Source organism: Salmo salar, chromosome ssa12, assembly GCF_905237065.1.
Source record: "Salmo salar chromosome ssa12, Ssal_v3.1, whole genome shotgun sequence".
Classification (NCBI taxonomy): Eukaryota; Metazoa; Chordata; class Actinopteri; order Salmoniformes; family Salmonidae; genus Salmo; species Salmo salar.
Genome location: NC_059453.1, coordinates 65248684 through 65265239, shown reverse-complemented (window position 1 = coordinate 65265239; position 16556 = coordinate 65248684). Strand labels below are relative to the sequence as shown.

General features: G+C 45.3%; 1 protein-coding gene across 7 annotated transcripts in view; it reads right to left on the bottom strand.

Annotated features, from left to right (window-relative positions):
- LOC106565565 (collagen alpha-1(VII) chain-like) overlaps nucleotides 1-16556 on the bottom strand; it is a 99256-nt gene that overhangs the window by 29045 nt on the left and 53655 nt on the right. For 6 of the 7 annotated variants that reach the window (XM_045691645.1, XM_014132828.2, XM_014132829.2 and 3 more), the window contains exons 54-70: nucleotides 15143-15178; nucleotides 14478-14522; nucleotides 12616-12687; nucleotides 12250-12294; nucleotides 12118-12153; nucleotides 11903-11944; nucleotides 11702-11782; nucleotides 11068-11103; nucleotides 10878-10913; nucleotides 10352-10432; nucleotides 10193-10228; nucleotides 2153-2224; nucleotides 1875-1919; nucleotides 1272-1307; nucleotides 1028-1063; nucleotides 304-408; nucleotides 126-191 (exon numbers count right to left, since the gene is read on the bottom strand). In XM_045691645.1, the coding sequence (XP_045547601.1) occupies nucleotides 126-191; nucleotides 304-408; nucleotides 1028-1063; nucleotides 1272-1307; nucleotides 1875-1919; nucleotides 2153-2224; nucleotides 10193-10228; nucleotides 10352-10432; nucleotides 10878-10913; nucleotides 11068-11103; nucleotides 11702-11782; nucleotides 11903-11944; nucleotides 12118-12153; nucleotides 12250-12294; nucleotides 12616-12687; nucleotides 14478-14522; nucleotides 15143-15178 (906 nt within the window). The remainder of the gene's footprint in view (nucleotides 1-125; nucleotides 192-303; nucleotides 409-1027; nucleotides 1064-1271; nucleotides 1308-1874; nucleotides 1920-2152; nucleotides 2225-10192; nucleotides 10229-10351; nucleotides 10433-10877; nucleotides 10914-11067; nucleotides 11104-11701; nucleotides 11783-11902; nucleotides 11945-12117; nucleotides 12154-12249; nucleotides 12295-12615; nucleotides 12688-14477; nucleotides 14523-15142; nucleotides 15179-16556) is intronic. The other variant, XM_014132832.2, reaches the window with a different exon arrangement.

The window sequence follows — 16556 nt, the reverse complement described above, 5'->3', positions numbered from 1 at the left end:
ACAGAGAGAAGGGCATCAGAAACAGAATGCATTAGAAATGTACTTAAGACAAGCACACAGTACTGCTACATCAGGCTATACTATACTGCTATACTACACGGCTCATATCCAACATAGTAACTTACTGGGGTTCCTGGAGGCCCCTGAGGGCCAGGGATAGATGGTGTTGGAGCTCCCTTCGCATAGACCACCTAAGAGAGAGAAGAGAGGGGAGAGAGAGATAACTGTATAATCAGAGCACCAAGTGACACACACACACACACACACACCTCTAGGAAGCAGAGTCATATGACTGTTCTGTACCTGTCCTGGAGGTCCGATGGTGCCAGGGACCCCTTGGGGCCCAGATAGACCAGTTGGCCCTGCAGGCCCGCCAAGGCCCCGGTCCCCCTTCAGCCCGTCACGGCCCTGAAACGCACGCACGCACGCACGCACACACACACACACACACACACACACACACACACACACACACACACACACACACACACACACACACACACACACAAACACAAACACACGACAACTTCAGACCAGCACGGACACTCTATTCCATTCCTAAGGGCTCTGGCCTGAACTAGAAAGGAGGCAGATGTCCTAGATAATTTCTATGAATTTGGACATGAAACCACAGCCTTGACATTCTATGCCTGTGCGGATCCCCTCTCAGAAGCGGCTGGCCCTCAAAAGCAGAGCTTGATCATTACCCACCGGTTGCATTTATACAGCTGCTGCTTAGAGCGCTATTGATTTCATCGTGAAGGTAGGGTGTGATAGAAATATCAATGTCACAGGAGAGTCCGCTTAATAAACACACACTAGGAGGGGGATTGATGGCGAGAAAGAAACGGAACAGGGATAATCGAGAGATGCTCAGGAGCCGAGGAGAGCAGGATCAATGAAGACGGAGGGAAAGAGGGAGCGAGAGGAAGAGAGAGACAGCAGGGGAGGAAAGAAAGGACATTGTACAGACATTAAAAGAGAGCGAGAGGGGAGAGATAAAGATACAGGGTAACAAGTTACTAACGTCTCTTCCAGAAACCCCAGCCTCTCCTTTGTCACCCTGTGAGGTAGAGAAACATCATTTTCATCACATCACTAAAGACAACAGTGGCACTGCAAAGACACTCACATTAACTCCAAATGAACATGAACAGCAATATCAGCACAGCAATGGGAGGAAACCGTGATGTTTACTGGTCAGTGGACCATAGACCATGAATAAAGTTATGTGAATTTAAATAGTCCTGAGTGCCGTAACGAACACTGACCTTTCTGCCATCTTCCCCTGGTACGCCATCCTCACCCTGCGAAAAACAACAACACAATAACAAACTTACCATACTAACAACACTGAAATGCGCATTTATAAAAGCTCACTATGCTGTTGTATCAAGCTGAGCCTCTCAGTTAGATAGATAATGTATTGCAGAGGCTTCGGTTGATCATCCTATTACCTCCTCACTTAACATTACAACAGATGGGCAGCTCCCCAAATGGCTCCCTAACCCTACATAATGCATTCATTTTGACCAGAGCCCTATAGGGCATGGTCAAAAGTAGTGCACTATATAGGGAATAGGGTGCCATTTGGAATGAACACAAAGTCAGCACAGCCACTTAGGTGGAATAAAAGCCTCAGAGTCACATCTGATCAGTGCACTTTAACCTGAGGATGTGACAAACATGTTTAATGGTAATTACACAGACTGACAGAGACAAATAGGACTAACTGGTGATGATAAAGCTCATAATAAATAGCACTGAATCGCATCCAATTAAAAAAAAAATTCAGTTTGTTATTAATCAGAGGTATGATGTAGTGTGGTAATGCCCTGCAGGATGCTATGTTAGAGGTCTGACAGATCCCTCACCATTTTCCCAGCAGCCCCTGGTTTTCCATTTTCACCTGCTTTGCCCTGAAACACAACAATTAGAGTTATGAGACATCAATGAGACACGTGCTTTGGAAAGTGGAGCGTTGTGTGTGTGTGTGTGTGTGTGTGTGTGTGTGTGTGTGTGTGTGTGTGTGTGTGTGTGTGTGTGTGTGTGTGTGTGTGTGTGTGTGTGTGTGTGTGTGTGTGTGTGTGGGTGGGTGCGTCGTGCATGTATGTGTTTTTGTTTGTGTGGTTGACAGTGTTGGCAAACTCACAGGTGTGCCTGGATTTCCAGCGGGCCCAATAGGGCCTGGGAGGCCCTGTACACCTCTTAGTCCTGGCAGCCCCTGGTGAGACAGACAGACAGACACAGTGGAGGAGTGAGGGCTGAAACCACAGAGCAACACAGTGCCCTCTAGTGTTCAAACACAGTAAGTGACGGCTGGAATAAATAAAAAAAATAGGACAAACCCACATCACGACAAGAGAGACAACACAACATAAAGAGAGACCTAAGACAACAACACAGAATGGTAGCAACACATGACAAAAACACAGTAGCAACACAACACAGCAGCAGAAAATGGTAGCAGCACAAAACATGGTATAAACATTATTGGGCACAGACAATAGCACAAAGGGCAAGAAGTCTGAGAGAACAATACATCACGCGAAGCAGACACAAGTGTCAGTAAGTGTCCATGATTGAGTCTTTGAATGAAGAGATGGAGATAAATAAGCATCAACCAGTGGGTCTTGCGACGGGTATACAGAGATGACCAGTTAACAGAGGAGTATAGAGTGCAGTGATGTGTCTTATAAGGAGCATTGGTGGCAAATCTGATGGCAGAATGGTAAAGAAAATCTAGCCGCTCAAGAGCACTCTTACCTGCCGCCGATCTATAAATTACGTCTCCCTAATCTAGCATGGATAGGGTGGTCATCTGAATCAGGGTTAGTTTGGCAGCTCGGGTGATGGAGAAGTGATTATGATAGAGGAAACCAAGTCTAGATTTAACCTTAGCCTGCAGCTTTGATATGTGCCAAGAAAAAGAGTGTACCGTCTAGCCATACTCCCAAGTACTTGTATGAGGTGACTACCTCAAACTCTAAACCCTCAGAAGTAGTAATCACACTGGTGGGGAGAGGGGCATTCTTCTCACCAAATCACATGACCTTTGTTTTGGAGGTGTTCAGAACAAGGTTAACTTCACTAGGGTTGGGGGCAGCATTCGGAATTTTGGATGAAAAGCGTGCCCAAATTAAACTGCCTGCTACTCAGGCCCAGAAGCTAGGATATGCATATAATTAGTAGATTTGGATAGAAAACACTCTAACATTTCCAAAACTATTAAAATAATGTCTGTGAGTATAACAGAACTGATATGGCAGGAAAATGAGGAAAATCCATCCAGGAAGTACTATTATTTTGAAAGGCTGTTTTTCCATTGAAAGCCTATCCACCATACAAAGACTTAGGACCCAGTTCACGATCTCTATGGCTTCTTCTACATGTGGCCAGTCTTTAGGCATTGTTTCAGGCTTTTACTCTGAAAAATGAGGGAGATATAGCGCTTTCAATGAGTGGACAGTGGACATTTCCAGACATGAGTCCAGCGCGTGATCGGGAGCATGCCTATCTTGTTTCTCCTTTTCTATTGACGAAGCTTTTGTCCGGTTGAAATATTATTGATTATTTATGACAAAAACAACCTACTAATCTCACTGCAACTCCCCTCCAAGTCTCTGACCACTACCTTGAATCCTTTTCCCTCTCGCTCTCCTCCAACACTACTCACTCTGCCCCTACTCAGATGGTATTGCGCCGTCGCAACCTTCGCTCTCTCTCTCCTGCTACTCTCTCCTCTTCCATCCTATCATCTCTTCCCTCTGCCTAATCCTTTTCCAATCAATCTCCTGATTCTGCTTCCTCAACCCTCCTCTCCTCCCTTTCTGCATCCTTTGACTCTCTATGTCCCCTATCCTCCTGGCCGGCTCGGTCCTCCCCTCCTGCTCCGTGGCTTGACGACTCATTGCGAGCTCACAGAACAGGGCTCCGGGCAGCCGAGCGGAAATCGAGGAAAACTAGCCTCCCTGCGGACCTGGCATCTTTTCACTCCCTCCTCTCTACATTTTCTTCCTCTGTTTCTGCTGCTAAAGCCACTTTCTACGACTCTAAATTCCAAGCATCTGCCTCTAACCCTAGGAAGTTCTTTGCCACCTTCTCCTCCCTCCTTTTCCTCCTTCCCCTCCCCCCCTCCTCCCTCTCTGCGGATGACTTCGTCAACCATTTTGAAAAGAAGGTTGACGACATCCGATCCTCGTTTGTTAAGTCAAACGACACCGCGGGTCCTGCTCACATTGCCCTCCCCTATGCTTTGACCTCTTTCTCCCCTCTCTCTCCAGATGAAATCTTGCGACTTGTGACGGCCGGCCGCCCAACAACCTGCCTGCTTGACCCTATCCCCTCCTCTCTTCTCCAGACCATTTCCGGAGACCTTCTCCCCTACCTCACCTTGCTCATCAACTCATCCTTGACCGCTGGCTACGTCCCTTCCGTCTTCAAGAGAGCGAGAGTTGCACCCCTTCTCAAAAAACTTACACTCGATCCCAACAACTACAGACCAGTATCCCTTCTTTCTTTTCTCTCCAAAACTCTTGAGCATGCCGTCCTTGGCCAGCTCTCTTGCTATCTCTCTCAGAATGACCTTCTTGATCCAAATCAGACAGGTTTCAAGACTGGTCATTCAACTGAGACTGCTCTTCTCTGTGTCACGGAGGCTCTCCGCACTGCTAAAGCTAACTCTCTCTCCTCTGTTCTCATCCTTCTAGACCTATCTGCTGCCTTTGATACTGTGAACCATCAGATCCTCCTCTCCACCCTCTCCGAGTTGGGCATCTCCGGCGTGGCTCACTCTTGGATTGCGTCCTACCTGACAGGTCGCTCCTACCAGGTGGCGTGGCGAGAATCCGTCTCCGCACCACATGCTCTCACCACTGGTGTCCCCCAGGGCTCAGTTCTAGGCCCTCTCCTATTCTCGCTATACACCAAGTCACTTGGATCTGTCATATCCTCACATGGTCTCTCCTATCATTGCTACGCAGACGACACACAATTAATCTTCTCCTTTCCCCCTTCTGATAACCAGGTGGCGAATCGCATCTCTGCATGTCTGGCAGACATATCAGTGTGGATGACGGATCACCACCTCAAGCTGACCCTCGGCAAGACGGAGCTGCTCTTCCTCCCGGGGAAGGACTGCCCGTTCCATGATCTCGCCATCACGGTTGACAACTCCATTGTGTCCTCCTCCCAGAGTGCTAAGAGCCTTGGCGTGACCCTGGACAACACCCTGTCGTTCTCCGCTAACATCAAGGTGGTGACCCGATCCTGTAGGTTCATGCTCTACAACATTCGCAGAGTACGACTCTGCCTTACACAGGAAGCGGCGCAGGTCCTAATCCAGGCACTTGTCATCTCCCGTCTGGATTACTGCAACTCGCTGCTGGCGGGGCTCCCTGCCTGTGCCAATAAACCCCTACAACTCATCCAGAACGCCGCAGCCCGTCTGGTGTTCAACCTTCCCAAGTTCTCTCACGTCACCCCGCTCGTCCACACACTCCACTGGCTTCCAGTTGAAGCCAAGACCATGGTGCTTGCCTACGGAGCTGTGAGGGGAACGGCACCTCCGTACCTTCAGGCTCTGATCAGTCCCTACACCCAAAGAAGGGCACTGCGTTCATCCACCTCTGGCCTGCTCGCCTCCCTACCTCTGCAGAAGCACAGTTCCCACTCAGCCCAGTCAAAACTGTTCGCTGCTCTGGCACCCCAATGGTGGAACAAGCTCCCCCACGACGCCAGGACAGCGGAGTCAATCACCACCTTCCGGAGACACCTGAAACCCCACCTCTTTAAGGAATACCTGGGATAGGATAAAGTAATCCTTCTACCCCCCCCCCCAAAAAAAAGATATAGATGTACTATTGTAAAGTGGTTGTTCCACTGGATATCATAAGGTGAATGCACCAATTTGTAAGTCGCTCTGGATAAGAGCGTCTGCTAAATGACGCAAATGTAATGTAAATGATTGATTTTAAACATCGTTTGACATGTTTCTATGAACTTGACTTTTCGTATGGGTGTTGAGAGCGCGCTTTGTGCCTTTGGATTACTTAACTAAATGCACCAACAAAAATAAGATTTTTGGACATAAAGAGGGACATTATTGAACAAAACGAACATTAATTGTGTAACATGGAGTCCTGTGAGTTCCACCAGATGAAGATCATCAAAGGTAAGTGATTAATTTAATCGCTATTTCTGACTTTTGTGAGTCCTCTCCTTGGCTGGAAAATGTCTGTATGGTGTTTTGTAGCTAGTCGCTGTCCTAACATAATCGCATGGTGTGCTTTTGCCAGAAAGCCTTTTTGAAATCTGACACAGCGGCTGGATTAACAAGAAGTGTATCTTTAATCCTATGTATAACACTTGTATCTTTCATCAATGTTTATGATGAGTATTTCTGTAATTTGATTTGGCTCTCTGCAATTTCACCGGATGTCATTTGAGACAATGCATTACTGAACATAACGCGCCAATTTAAACTGAGGTTTTTGGACATAAAGAGGGACATTATCGAACAAAACAAACATTTATTGTGTAACATGGAGTCCTGGTAGTGCCACCAGATTAAGATCATCAAAGGTTAGTGATAAGAGAATTATCTAATAAAGGTAAATGAATAAAGAATCCATTATTAATTAGTAGTTATGTAGCATGGGTAATGAATAATTAAAGTACTGAACGTTAGTCCCATAAGGTCTAGTAGAGACCCGGAAGGGAGAGAAGTGTATGTGTGTGTGTGTGTGTGTGTGTGTGTGATTAGTGGGTCTAAGGGAACTGTAGACATGTGTGTGTGTGTGAAGAGACCGGGAGTAGCCTTCAAGGTTCTTCTAATCTCGGGGGAAAGGAACAGGCAGCGCTGGATGGTGATTAACAGTGGTGGGAAGTCAGGGGAGGGATACTATTCACCTACTGTTTGTGTGGAGGTGTGTGCGTAAGCGGAGAGAGAGGATAAAATGAACTTCTTTGTTAATGTTGGGCAGAACGTTCTCTGAGTAAACCGTACGAACCTTTTGCAGAAAGCTGAGTCCTTGCCTAATTATTCTTTACCCAGTGTCTTACAAACCTTAGGCATTAGTCAAGGCTTATTGATTGTTAATTATTATCATGGGGATAAAATAATTCCCATGACAGCTAGTGATTCATTTAATCACTATTTCTGACTTTTGTGAGTCCTCTCCTTGGCTGTGAAATGTCTGTAGGGTTTCTTGTGGCTAGGCGCTGTCCTAACATAATCGCATGGTGTGCTTTCGCCGTAAAGCCTTTTTGAAATCGGACACTGTGGTTGGATTAACAAGAAGTGTATCTTTAAAATGGTGTATAATACTTGTATGTTTGAGGAATTTTAATTATGGGATTTCTGTTGTTTGAATTTGGCGCCCTGCAATTTCACTGACTGTTGTCGAGGTGGGACGCTAGCGTCCCAATGATACCAGAGAGGTTAAGGGCAGAGAAAGCTTGTTGGACACTAACAAAGCTTTGTTGTAGAGCGTTTAAGAACAAAATCCGGGAAGGGGCCAGCTGAGTATAAGACTGCATATAAATGGATGAGAGAGCTTCCTACTGCCTGAGCTATGTTGTTGATGTAAATTGAGAAGAGCGTGGGGTCTAGGGTCGAGTCTTGGGGTACTCCCTTGGTGACATACTCCTTAGCCGGCCCACAAGAATGGAATGGTCTACCGTATCAAAAGCTTTGGCCAAGTCAATAAAAACATTAATTAGAATCAAGGACAATGGTGACATCATTTAGGACCTTTAAGTTGCAGTGAACCAGATGTTTTTTTGGGGTCCTTTAGCACCTCAGACTCAGTGACTGCCTGCAGGGAGAAACTTTGTAGTTGGACAGGGGAAAAAGAGTGAGCAGGCAACGGGAGTAGGTGTCACACCCGCTTGGGAGAAGCTTTTTTCAGGAGGCAGAATCCTTGTAAAAAATCCCAGCTAACGTAGCTAGCAAGTCTCTGTCCACCGTTTTTATTTGTTTATTTTTTTTTTACATGCAATCGGAGAGCATCCTCCACCACATTTACAGTATACTGAACAAAAATATAAACATGCCACAATTTAAGATTTTACTGAGGTACAGACTTCATAACAGTGTGTTATGTGAATGTATTGTAATGTTTAAAAAAATGTATAAACTGCCTTAATTTTGCTGGACCCCAAGGCAGCAGCTAATGGGGATCCATAATAAATACAAATAAGGAAATCAGTCAATTCAAATAAATTCATTAAGTCCTAATCTATGGGTTTACCATGTTTGGGAATACAGATATGCATCTGCTGGTCATAGATACCTTAAAAAAAAGGTTGGGTCGTGGATCAGAAAACCAGTCAGTATTTGGTGTGACCACCATTCTCCTCAATCAGAGCGACACATCTCCTTCGTATAGATTTGATCAGGCTGTTGATTGTAGCCTGTAGAATGTTGTCCCACTCCTTTTCAATGGCTGTTCGATGTTGCTGGTTATTGGCGGGAACTGGAACATGCTATCGTACATGTCGATCCAGAGCATCCCAAACATGCTCAAGGGTGACATGTCTGGTGAGTGTGCAGCCATGGAAGAACTGGGACATTTTCAGGACTTGTGTACAGATCCTTGCGACATGGGGGCATGCATTATCATGCTGAAACATGAGGTGATGGCGGCGGCTGAATGGCACGACAATGGGCCTCAGGATCTCATCACGGAGCATTCAAATTGCCATCGATAAAATGTCATTGTGTTCGTTGTCTGTGGTTTATGCCTGCCCATACCGTAACCTCACCACCACCACGGGGCACTCTGTTCACAACATTGACGTCAGCAAACAGCTCGCCCACACGACGCCATACACGCTGTCTGCTATCTGCTCGGTACAGTTGAAAGCGGGATTCATCCATGAAGGGCACACTCCTACAGGGTGCCAGTGGCCATCGAAGGTGGTTACGACGCCGAACTGCAGTCAGGTCAAGACCCTGGTGAGGACGACGAGCACGCAAATGAGTTTCCCTGAAACGGTTTCTGACAGTTTGTGCAGAAATTCTTTGTTTGTGCAAACCCACAGTTTCATCTGCTGTCTGGGTGGCTGGTCTCAGACGGTCCTGCAGGTGAAGAAGCCGGATGTGGGGGTCCTGGGCTGGCATGGTTACACATAGTCTGCAGTTGTGAGGCCGGTTGGATGTACTGCCAAATTCTCTAAAACGATGTTGGAGGTGGCTTATGGTAGAGAAATTAACATCAAATTATCTGGCAACAGCTCTGGTGGACATTCCATAGGTCAGCATGCCAATTGCATGCTTCTTCAAAACTTGAGACATCAGTGGAATTGTGTTGTGTGACAAAACTGCACATTTTAGGGTGGCCTTTTATTGTCTCCAGCACAAGGTGCACCTGTGGAATGATCATGCTTCTTGATATGCCACACCTGTCAGGTAGATGGATTACCTTGGCAATGGAGAAATGCTCACTAACAGGGATGTAAACAAATATGTGCACAAAATTTAAGAGAAATACGCTTTTTGTGCGTATGGAAAATTTATGGGATCTTTTATTTCAGCTCATGAAACATGGGACCAACACTTTACATGTTGCGTTCATATTTTTGTTCCATGTACATTGACATTTTAGTAATTTGGCAGATGCGATACTAGCCTGAAGCTGAAAGCAAGAGGCAAAGCGAGAGGGTCGACTCCGCCCAAAAGCTGTCCGCGCAGAATGAGCAGATTTGTTCTGCTTAACGCTATAAGCAAGTGAGGTGTTTTTGTCTGGAGGGCAATGTGAAAGTGACAAATTTGTTTAAGCTGAAAGTGAATTGCTATTTTGATAGCTGAGGCTTATTTGATTTCATAATGCTTTGGTTGTTACGAGTGTATTGATACATTTTCTACAAAAGATCACTGGCTAGAATGTTCCCACCTGATCTCGCCTCCTCCCGCCTGCCTTTCACCTTTGCAGACATGTATTTCCATTGAGCGGCCAGTGGACCCATCAATATAATAGATCATCTTTGCATGAAATCCTTTCTCACTTCTTAATGGGACCTCTCCAAGGTTCAGATAAGACAAATGGTAACAGCTCCACTCACTGACTTTAACAGACCAATGAATGTACCAGAGAGCCACACAAGCCAGCAGAAGTGCTGCCCTCTGGGACTGGGGTTGGGCACCCCGAGTCTAGGGGTTGATTCTGGCCTGGGGAACAGTGGTACTCACATCTCTTCCTGGATCTCCTAGTTTCCCTGGGTCTCCCTGTAACACCAAGGGGAAAGGATTGAGAGACAACTAAAGACAGTAATGTTTATGTCATGTTCACAGTACCCTGAGAATCTACAGCTGTTGTAATGTCTGTATGACAGAGACAGAGGTACTGACCCTCAGGCCGGCCGCTCCTGGTGCCCCTGGTTTGCCATCCAGACCGTTGCGTCCATCCAGCCCAGACGCACCTCTCTCTCCCTACAGAGAGAAGCACACATGATGCATAGAGTATGATCAGAATAAGGGCTGCACAGTGGTTGTATTGGACCGGGGAACATTTTGCACAAGAGGATAAAACTCTACTACTACTGTGGAAAGGCAATTCAGTGCTCCAGCGTCGTTACTCAGAGTTAGTTCAATGTTTGAAAATGACTACGGTGAGGTATTTTTTAGGATGCAGAGCATGTGTGTATACAGTAGTAAGTTGCATGTCTCAGGCTGTGGTGATGTTGTGAGCAGGCCCCACTGAGCTTCATCCCACTGGGAATCTGCAGACTGGTAAACAGGATCCGGTGGAATGAAGGACAGCGCAACCTGCCAATCACCAGCCAGTTTGGAGAACCATATCCTATCAGGATTTGTCAATTACAAAATCTGCCTGTGTGAGAATGTGAGAAGTCACTGTAGTATGTGTTGTTCAGACCTTGTCTCCTGGGCCTCCTCTCTCTCCTGTGTCACCCTAGAGAAAAAGAAAGAAAGAGCAATGAGTGAAATAGAGAGAGGGTAGGTGAGCGGGATAGTGATTAGACAGACAGACAAACATAAGAGACAGACATACAGGCAGACAGGCAGACAGAAAGACAGACACACATGACAGACAGACAGTGACTTACTCTCGACCCTGGAGGTCCACGCTGTCCCTCGAGACCCTACACAGACAAACAACAGAGCAGGTGAGAGAGAGAAGACACAGGGTAAGAATTACACACACTACAGCACACAGACAGACAGACAGCCATCACAGGTCAGTATACTTCAGTAACCGACCGAAGCTTAGGCTTCTCAAAACACTAGATTTGGAAGGATAGCCCTGTAAGACTCTGCTTAAAGTTTAGAGGTAGTTAAGAGACAGTGACCCATCAAGGGTACTTATCTATTGAAAAAGTGTCATCCTACAAATACTTAGGTATATGGTTGGATGACAAGTTGTCCTTTAAACCCAATTAGAAATTGGGTTTTTATTTTCGTAAAAAGGCTTGCTTCCCCCTTAAGGCTAGAAAGGAGCCGAGTGGCGCAGTGGTCGGCACTGTATCTCAGCACTAGAGGCATTACTACAGACCCTGGTTTGATTCCAGGCTGTATCACAACCGACCGTGGTTGGGAGTCCCATAGGGCGGCGTACAATTGGCCCAGCATCGTCCGGGTTTGGCCGGGGTAGGCCGTCATTGTAAATAAGAATTTGTTCTTATCTGACTTACCTAGTTAAATAAAGGTTAGATAAGAGACATAGACAGCAGTCTTACTCACCCGGAGCCCCGCGGCCCCTGAGGACCCTGCCTCGCCCTTCTGACCTTTGCCCCCATGCTCTCCCGGGTCACCAGCATCTCCCTAGACACAGGAAGTGACATCAGACACTGGGAGGTTAGGTGTACTGAGAGAGAGCTGTGCTGTATACACACAAAGATGTGTTCGTACAATGTTAGAAGTAAGTAAGGGACATCTACATACCTTTTCTCCTCTTTCTCCTTTAAGCTTTTGCACTGTATCGCCCTGTAGAAGTTAGAGAGAGACAGAGAGGTGTAGGTAGCTATGTGGTTCTTGTGCTTGTAATACCATTTCTTTGGTATGATTCTCACAGGGACCATATTTGTTGACTGAAAGTCACATTTAGTCTCTGCTAAATGAACATATTGTTAAAGAGTTATAATCTTATCAGGACTCACCACTTTCCCTGGAGGTCCTGGGGGGCCTTGAGCTCCCTATTGTGTCATAAACAACATACAGTTTTGTTACTTTGAGCAGATTTGAACTATTATATCAGATTAGATTAGATAACAAACAGCATAACCTCTGACCTCAACTCCTTTCTCTCCTCTTGGTCCGATAGGTCCTGGGCTGCCCTGTGGATGACACACCATACACATCACACCACACACACACCAACTGTCACTACAGACAGACACCAACTGCTACTGTATTACTCACAGTAACCAACACAAATACTGACACATATAGAGTATCAGATCAATCAGGCAGAAGAGTGTCAGATGTGTGCCACATGAATTATTGACTTATTCATGGGTGTACAGAAGTGTCACGTCACAAACACGCGTCTCACATGTCTTCCATGCTCTCAATAACTATTACACAGAAGACACAGACAGTATATCAGCTCAATCTGTCAGAGGAGTGTCACATTGTCACATAAACATGTGTCTCACATTACGTCCGTGCTCTCCAGGGTCTCCCAGGTCTCCCTTCTCTCCTGCTCGTCCAGGCTGACCCGCAAGGCCCTGAGGACGGGGGATAAAACCCACACAGATTGTGCTTAGTTACCATGGCAGTCCTAAAAATATCTTAGAAAAGACAGGAATAGCTGCACACTGATGGCTCCGATGCAAAATTGCATTTAATCAACGACAGCTAAGCGGTCTTCATCAGGGTTTCATCTGTCCTGACAACATCCACTTCATATCATGTAGGTCATGGTTCATCAAATCAAATCACATTTTATTGGTCACATACACGTGTTTAGCAGATGTTATTGCGAGTGTGGCGAATTGCTTGTGCTTCTTGTTCCGACAGAGCAGCAATATCTAACAAGTAATATCTAACAATTTCACAACACATACCTAATACACACAAATCTAAGTAAAGGAATGGAATAAAAATATATAAATATATGGATAAGCAATTTCACTGATTGATCATGACCTACATTAGTGATCAAGCACCATAGACAGTACAGCAAGACGATTCTGAAAAGAGGGCATAAAGGGAGTTTTTTGATGTTTTATAGTGCCCCCTCTCATTGAAGCCACGGAAATTCAAGGCCGACTGCGGTACTGCAGGCATTGTAAGCAGAAAACAGAATCCCCCATTATAGAGAATGGAAAAATGGCAATCTTCATGGTCAATCTTTGTGTAAATATACACTGAACAAAAATATAAACCCAACATGTAAAGTGTTGGTCCCATGTTTAATGAGCTGAAATAAAATATCCCAGACATTTTTCATACGCACAAAAAGCTAATTTCTCTCAAATGTTGTGCACAAAATTGTTCACATCCCTGTTAGTGAGCATTTCTTCTTTGCCAAGATAACTAATCCACCTGGCATGTCAAGAAGCTGATTAAACAGCATGATCATTACACAGGTTCACCTTGTGCTGGGGTCAATAAAAGGCCACTCTAAAATGTGCAGTTTAGTCACATAACACAATGCCACAGATGTCTCAAGTTTTAAGAGAGCGTGCAATTGACATGCTGACTGCAGGAATGTCCACCAGAGCTGTTGCCAGAGAATTTAATGTTAATTTGTCTACCATAAGCCAACTCCAACGTCATTTTTGAGAATTTGGCAGTACGTCCAAATCGCCTCACAACCGCAGACCACATGTATGGCATCGTGTGGGCAAGCTGATGTCGACGTTGTGAACAGAGAACAGAGTGCCCCATGGTGGAAGTGGGGTTATGCTATGGGCAGGCATAAACTACAGACAATGAACAGAAGTGCATTTTATCAATGGCAATTTGAATGCATAGAGATACCATGACGAGATCCTGAGGCCCATTGTATGGCACATTTTTTAATGGTATCTATGACCAAAAAATCTTATCTCTATTCCCAGTCATGTGAAATCCATAGATTAGGGCCAAATTAATTTATTTCAATTTACTGATTTCCTTATATGAACTGTAACTCAGAAAAATCTTTGAAATTGTTGCATGTTGCATTTATATTTTTTTGAAAATGATGCATGGTACAAAAAATGGTATGTCCTTGAACCGAATCTTTTAAACTCACACAGAATAAGATAAGGATAATTTAGTTGCTCATGGCAGCCTGCAGTACACCGGTCGGCCTTCAACAATGAGAGGTGGCAGCACTGAGCAAGCCTGCAACGCCCATTCCTGGAGTAGCTCAAACGGTGCATGTTATGTCTCCGTGAGACGCCATCTTAACCGACTTCTTTTGGCTTCAATATGCTATTGGAATGAATGGTGTCATGTGATCAATGGCTCTGTCCATTCATTTACACCATTCATTGGTTGTATGTAACACAGACATATGACTACTCACCCTAAGTCCTCTCTCCCCTGCCTTCCCTGGGAGTCCAGACTCCCCCTGGTGGAGAGAGCGAGAACATACGGAAAATTAGAGAGACCGATGGAGGAGAGGAAGAGGGGAAGGAGGAGGTGAGGAAGACATAGAAACAGATAAATACTATTCTATTGTCTGCTATTGTCTCTAGTCTCCACCAATCCCCTGTCAGATGAGCAGAGGGTCTGAGGCGTGACTGAATCATATGACAATAATACACATCTCTCACTCACCAATATTAATAAAGAGAATGGGTGCCAGAGAGAGAGAAGTGGCATTCAAACATGGAACACTTTGAATGGAACTGATAGAATCAGATAAGGGAATAAGGGAGCGACAGAGAGAGACAGAGAGAGAGTGAGAGAAAGAGAGATAGAGACAGAAACAGATCGCGAGACAGAGCGAGCGAGCGAACTTTGGAACTTTTATGAGTGAAATGTTTACAGTAAATGTATTAATTGTTTATTTCACATTTGTTTATTACCTATTTCACTTGCTTTGGCAATGTAAAAATATGTTTCCAATGCCAATAAAGCCCTTAAACTGAATTGAAAGAGAAAGAGAGAGAGAGAGAAAAAGAGGTATCATGGTTTGTCACAGGACAAAGTATATATAGAGAGCTGGATGGAGAGATTGTTTCTTACGGGAGTGCCTTCGTCGCCCTTGTCTCCTTTGGCTCCCTGTAAAACACAGTGATCCATAATTCAGTCCCACCACAGTGACCACAGTGACACAGTCAAAATACATCAAACTTTTAAAACTGAACCCCACAACATCACATAGGGAAATGGGAAGTATTCAGACCCTTCCCCTTTTCCACATTTTGTTGCGTTACAGCCTTATTATAAAATTGATTAAATACAATTTTTCCTCATCAATCTACACACAATACCCTATAATGACAACGCGAAAACAAGTTTAGAACACTCCTTAGCACATTACTTAAAAATAAAAACAAACTTTATTTACATAAGTATTCAGACCCTTTGATATGACACTCAAAATTGAGCTCTGGTGCATCCTGTTTTCAATTGATCATCCTTGAGATGTTTCTACAACTTGATTGGAGTCCAGCTGTGGTAAATTCAATTGATTGGACATGATTTGGAAAGGCACACACCTGTCTATATAAGGTCCCACAGTTGACAATGCATGTCAGAGCAAAAACCAAGCCATGAGGTTGAAGGAATTGACCATAGAGCTCCAAGACAGAATTGTGTCGAGACACAGATCTGGGGAAGGGTACCAAAAAATGTCTGCAACCTTGAAGGTCCCCAAGAACACAGTGGCCTCCATCATTCTTAAACGGAAGACATTTGAAACCACCAAGACTCTTCCTAGAGCTGGCCACCCAGCCAAACTGAGCAATCGGGAGAGCAGGGCTTTGGTCAGGGAGGTGATCAAGAACCCAATGGTCACTCTGTGGAGATGGGAGAACCTTAAAGAAGGACAACCATCTCTGCAGCACTCCCCCAATTAGGCTTTTATGGTAGAGTGGCCAGACAGAAGCCACTACTCAGTAAAAGGCACATGACAACCCACTTGGAGTTTGCCAAAAGGCACCTAAAGGACTCTTAGACCATGAGAAACAAGATTCTCTGGTCTGATGAAACCAAGATTGAACTATTCGGCCTGAATGCCAAGCATCACGCCTGGAGGAAACCTGGCACCATCTCTACGGTGAAGCATGGTGGTGGCAGCATCATGCTGTGGGGATGTTTTTCAGAGGTAGGGAATGGGAGACTAGTCTGGATCGAGGGAAAGATGAACGGAGCAAAGTACAGAGAGATCCTTGATGAAGAGGTTCACCTACCAACAGGACAACGACCCTAAACACACAGCCAAGACAACGCAGGAGTGGCTTTGGGACAAGTATTTGGAATGTCCTTGAGTGGCCCAGCCAGAGCCCGGACTTGAACCCGATCGAACATCTCTGGAGAGACCTGAAAATAGCTGTCCAGCGACGCTCCCCATCCAACCTGACAGAGCTTGAGAGGATCTGCAGAGAAGAATGGGAGAAACTCCCCAAATACAGGTGTGCCAAGCTTGTAGCGTCAT